General features: G+C 53.9%; 1 protein-coding gene across 1 annotated transcript in view; it reads left to right on the forward strand.

Annotated features, from left to right (window-relative positions):
* MED10 (mediator complex subunit 10) overlaps window positions 1–4,882 on the forward strand; it is a 6,416-nt gene extending 1,534 nt beyond the window's left edge. Inside the window, exons 2-4 of the mRNA XM_011380020.2 lie at window positions 736–756; window positions 2,043–2,190; window positions 4,240–4,882. Of these exons, the coding sequence (XP_011378322.1) occupies window positions 736–756; window positions 2,043–2,190; window positions 4,240–4,338 (268 nt within the window). The 3' untranslated portion in view covers window positions 4,339–4,882. The remainder of the gene's footprint in view (window positions 1–735; window positions 757–2,042; window positions 2,191–4,239) is intronic.
* The last annotated feature ends 546 nt before the right edge of the window (window positions 4,883–5,428 follow it).

The raw sequence follows: 5,428 nt of genomic DNA on the forward strand, positions 1-5,428 counted from the left end.
AGTTACATGCACCTGTCTCAGTCATGGCCCAGAGAACGCCTCCAGGGAATACACTTCTTTAGTTTTCTTCAGTCCAGGTTTTATCCCACTGCAGAGGCCTGTTTGGGTGGTCGGTGTCCCGGACATGTCCTGCCCAGGCCAGGGCCGTTTTCTTCATGCCAAGCAGCCTCTCCCTGCCAGATCTGGCTGGGATCAGTGAGAACATTCTAGTACTTTCTGCACATGTACCACTGATTTCCTTGAACAAAAAAGGAACCGTTATTGTCATTTTATACCCCAGGAGGTCAGAGATACAAGTCCAGATTACAACTCAGCAGCTTTGCACAAAGACAGGCCCCACAGGCTGCAGTTTTCATGGTCCCGGCTCTGTCCCTGCCTGCTGGGTGTGGTGTCACATGTTCTCTGTGTGTTCTCAGTCGGCCCCACTGAGTCCCCCGGCTTCAGGTGGGCGCGAAGTTGACATGCGTGAGTTACATCTCTGGACTCCTGGACGACAGTGGCGGTTTGCCCAGTGTGGGAGTGTGGAGGCCACTTTGCTTTCCTTGGCGTGTCTTTTTGTGGTGCCATTCTGGTCCGGGATGTGCCAGATGGGTGTGGTGATGGGTGCCGGTGGCTGCTTCAGTCTTTGAAGTGGGCAGATGGGGATACGAGATGGGGAGACATTGCCGAAGGGCAGCGGACCTCGGCCAGCTCAGCCACAGCAGAAGGGACAGTGGAGACTCACGTGGAGTGCAGGAATGAGGTGGCCTCTGGGCTGTGATAAGCAGCATATGCAAATGAAGTAGGAGTTTCCAGGCCCACAGCAGCGGCCTCAGCACACGCTTCGGGCACCGGCTGTGTCTGTAACAAAGATAAAGATGTCAGCCAGGCCCTTCCGTCCAGCACTTGGGTGGGTGTGTTGGCAGAAGTGGGGTTCAACCCTCGGGTCTCAGGAGAGCCCAGTCCGAATGGTATTGCTGTCGAAACGGTGGTTTATTTAGGATACTTGAACCCGTTGGGTTTTTTTGTTTTCAGAAATGGATGGATTTTACTGAGAATTAAAACCATAATTTTATTGCTTTCATGCCATCATTTCAAAAACATTGCATTACAACAGAAGTTTTAGAATTTGTGAGTTATTAATCTTTTGCTGTCTGTCGTAATGAAAAGCCAGTTTTTATGCCAGTAACAGTAGCTTAACAGTGTCTTTAATCTGAAGTGAGCATTTTTTTTTTATACCGATGCATAAAAATACATAAATTGGACTTAGTGTGGTGGTATTGTTTCTTTGTAATGAATAATTCAGTTAAGCCGAGTGGTATCCAGGTGTCCAGGACATGGAAGTAGGCAGGTGGCCCACCGCTGGTACAATGTGGAGGAGCTTAATGAAATCTTTTGGATGATGAAGACACTTTGGGGACAAGTGTTGAAAATTTCAAAAAATGGTTTTATACTGTTTGGAAATAATTGGAGAGACTCTCTGTTAAATTCAGATTACTTAGGTGTATTTAGGAAAGTGGTCAGCCCCCCCCTCCACCCCCACTGTTAAAAGCAGTGGGACAGTCTGTGAAATAATCTCGGGGTGTCCAGACCTGGCTCTCTGGCTCAGAGCTCTCCTGCCCTTCCCCGTCCAGCAGCCCCAGGCTCCTCCACCCCGGTTCCCAAGGGACTAGGGGACCTGGAATGGATGCTGTACCTTGGTGAACTCTCCCCTGTGCTGCTGGGGCCCGAAGCCCTGGCCGGCCCAGTTCTCTCCCGACAGTGGCTGCCTGACCTCGCGGGCTGTCGTGAGGGTCAGGGATGATGGCCACAGGCCGTTGCAGAGCAGCGTGCCGCAGCCGTGGGGCGGGTGGCTGCGAGCTTGCTGGGCTCCCCCGCAACTGAGCATGACTTGATTGCCTGAGTTGTCCTTGTTCTTAGACACAATATGAGGTCATGTCATCTACACCTGTATAAATGTAGGACTGCCAGTTCACCCACTTCCTGGACGCCGTTGGTCCAAACAGGGCCACGTGACGTTGTACAGAGCTAGCTTTTTTTTTTCCCCGTAAGGAAACCGCGAGGATGAGCATCCTGAGAGTGTTAACGGAGATGTTCCCTGTTTCCAGATACATAGATCAAGGTCGAAACCCACAGCTGTACACCAAGGAGTGCCTGGAGAGGGCTCTGGCGAAGAACGAGCAAGTCAAAGGCAAGATCGACACGATGAAGGTAAGTGAGGCTCCCGGGAACGGCGCCGTCAGACGCAGAGACCCTCGCGGAGCGCGTTCCGCTCCGCGCCCTCCTCGTTCTCTTCCACGCGTAGTAAAGCGTCAGCGATTTTACAGCGCTGCCCGGCTGGGCCTTGCGATCGCCCTGCTTCTCGGAAAGTCACGGTTAGCGTCCGTGATTGATTGTCGCCGTTGCCCGCCCGTGATTGTGTTCATTTTTAAGACTTGCGCTCCGGCGCTTCCCGTTGGGCCTTTTCCTGGACCCGGGTCCTTCGGTTTGGAGGGTTCCTGGACCTTTGGTCCCTTCTGCAGGTTCTGACTCTAGACCCCTTCGCACCGTACCCCTGTGTGACGGTTCTCCCCAGAGGCCGCCTCTGTTCCTTCGCCGCGATGAGGTCTAGAAAACTATGTATCTTGAATGTGAAATGTGTCGTCTTTTTCTTAAATTCATTCAAATGTGGTTCCAGTTGCGGGGGATGTGGCTTCTTCACTTGGATGGTGCCCCCCCGTTTCCGGGCTCTGGCTTCCGCTGGCCTCTCAGCACCGGCCTCCTGCCTCCCCTCCCGGCCCGCGTCCTGTCCCAGCCACGCTGGCCGGGCTCCGTTCCTGGAGGTCACCCACCGTCCCCTCCTGTTCCTCCTCACGCCGTCTCCTCTCTCGGGAGCTCTTGCCTGCTCTCTCTGTTCACTGACTGACACTTGGGGTCACTCACTGTCACCTCCCCAGACAGGCCTCGGGAACCAGCCTTTCCTAAGCTGCTTTCCTAAGCGCACTCGGGGGGTGGGGGGCTCTTTTCTTTTCCTCTGTTCTGTGTCCACTGTGAGCCTTACGCTCCAGGTCGCCGGTGCCCACAGGTGTGCCAGGGGTGGGGTGTCTGATGTGACTCCTTAGGGCTCAGAGGGTGTGAGAAATGAGCAGACGGACTGTCAAGATGATGGTGACAGTCGTCACAGGTCCTTTGGGGCGGCAGGGCTTCCCGGGGTCCCCCAGGGAATGGGTACTGAGGATGGGCAGCGGGCCCTAGACGTGGTGTTTGCCACGAGTGCCGCTGTGGCTTCATTTCGGTCTTGTCGCTTTGGGACTGAGTTGCTGGTGAGCCCAGTGTCATCTTTGGGAGGTGGTGCAGCTGCGTCAGCCATGCACCGGGGGTGTCGGGACTGTCTGGTGAGTTGCGGTGCCCGGCAGAAAGCCCCTCCGTGTGGACAGGGTTGCGGTCCCCGTGTCCTCAGTCCCGCCATGCTTCCGTGTGCCTCCGGGGCCTGTGCCTGTGTTTCCCATCAGTGGTGCTGCTCGGGGGCTGTGCGGCTGGTCCTCGGTGTGCGTCCGTTGTCACTCAGTGTCATCCTCTGTCATCTGAGACCTGTGAAATTCACAGCAGTTACATGGCCTTGTTTGCCCATGGGTCATGTGTTTAAACTTCCGAAAGTTAAATCTTAAACAGTTCAGGTCGTGGTGCAGGGCAGGCTCCCCTGAGCGTGTGCTCTTAGCTGCTCGCACGCGCGCTGCTGCTTCTCAGTGTAGCTCATGGGAAGAGGGTCGAGATGTTGCCAGGTACTAGCTGCCGCGGAGGCTGGAGTAAACAGGTGTTACGCTGATGAGTAGGAGCAGGAAGCCATGGCGTTTGGCGTAGACAGATTTCCAGCTGCTCTGAAAGTTTTGTTGAGTTGTTTGCACACAGAGACTGTGATGTGGTTCAAGTTAATAATTGCTTAATTAAATATTATTTGAAGATTCCTGTTACGTGCACTGTCTGCAAAAATCATTCCCACCTGTGTGGCTGGCGCCCCGCCAGCGGGGCTTTCTGTGCTGTGCAGAGGTCGGATTTGGATGGGAACGCCTTGCAGATGGTTATCGATGAACCGCCCTGTTATCTGCAGCTGGTTTGCCAAATAGCACGACCACGGCCGTGAGCCCGCAACGCTGGCAGGCCCATGCCCGTTGGGGCAGAGCACGGTTTCCATTCTTCTGAAGGGCTTGGGGTGGGGGGTGCAGTCTTTAATTGGGGTGACAGGTGACAAACATACTTTGACGGTGTATATTTTCATTTTAGAAATTCAAAAGCCTCTTGATTCAAGAACTTTCAAAAGTATTTCCAGAAGACATGGCTAAGTATCGAAGCATCCGGGGGGAGGACCACCCTCCTTCCTAAGTCCGTCCTCCCTCCGTCTGAAGGTCCTCCTAGTCCTGCAGGAACTGCGTGACCTTCAGGCAGCCTGTGACTTGAGCGGCTGCTCTCCTGGGCCGGCCCTCCAGCCACTCTGTCCTGGTCGTCGGCCTTGGGGACGGCGGGGCCTGGCGGGCCTGTGGAGCGCCGCTGTGGCGGGCCTCCGTCCCTGACACGCGTCTGTTAGGTCCTCGAGTGTCCCCTGGCTGTGAACACACGCCTAGCGTGCGACGCGCTGATTCTCCGTGGCAGAGCATCCTGGACGTAGTAAACATGATAGGTGAAGAAGAAGGTCTGAAAGTTCTAGCTAATACTTTGTGTTCCATTTCATTATGGTGTCAAAGAAAGCTTAAATAAAGGAAAAGATAAAAATGAAAAAAATAGGTTTAAAATTGGTTTAAAATGAGAAGTACTTGAATTGGTTTTGTATTTTTCATGTATAGTGCGTAAAGGATGTGTTTGGTGTAACTGTTTACAAGGATTTGTGTTAGATATGAGCATATAATAAAGTTTTTAAGTGTTTCTATGACTTATGTAGTTATTTGTATAACATTTTTCACAGTATAGTAGAGATTATCTTGTAAACAGTCAATTTTTACTTCCCCAAAATGTAATATTCATAAAATCTGCTCTGGGCATTCAGGCCAGAAAAGCTACAGCAGAAGGCAGAATTCTGGTGTCCTGGCCTTGCAGAGGGTGCAGTCTGACCCAGTGGTCCCTGCGGGCCGTGGGGGCCCGCGTGTCCCGCGCTAACTCGGGGATGCTGCGCACTCGAAGCCCCGCCCTGGGGCAGAGGCGAGCCCACTCAGACCTGTCGAGTCGAAGGCTTCGGCTGCGGCTGGGGACCTGCAGTGTGGATCACCCCCCCACCCCGACTCTGGGTCCCCTTAGTTCCCAGAGGCTCTCCAAGGACTTCAGTGTTACCATTGTGGAGCAGTGTCCGTGTCACGTGAGACGGTAGGTGTGGTTTAGTCAGAGCCTAGCTGTCTGTGCTCTCGCTGACCCCTCGACCGGGGACTCGTGCGCGGCCACCGCCTCCCTAGGGGATCTTGCTTGCTTAGGGTCAGGCCCCTTA

The sequence above is a fragment of the Pteropus vampyrus genome, unplaced genomic scaffold, assembly GCF_000151845.1.
Source record: "Pteropus vampyrus isolate Shadow unplaced genomic scaffold, Pvam_2.0 Scaffold385, whole genome shotgun sequence".
Lineage (NCBI taxonomy): Eukaryota > Metazoa > Chordata > Mammalia > Chiroptera > Pteropodidae > Pteropus > Pteropus vampyrus.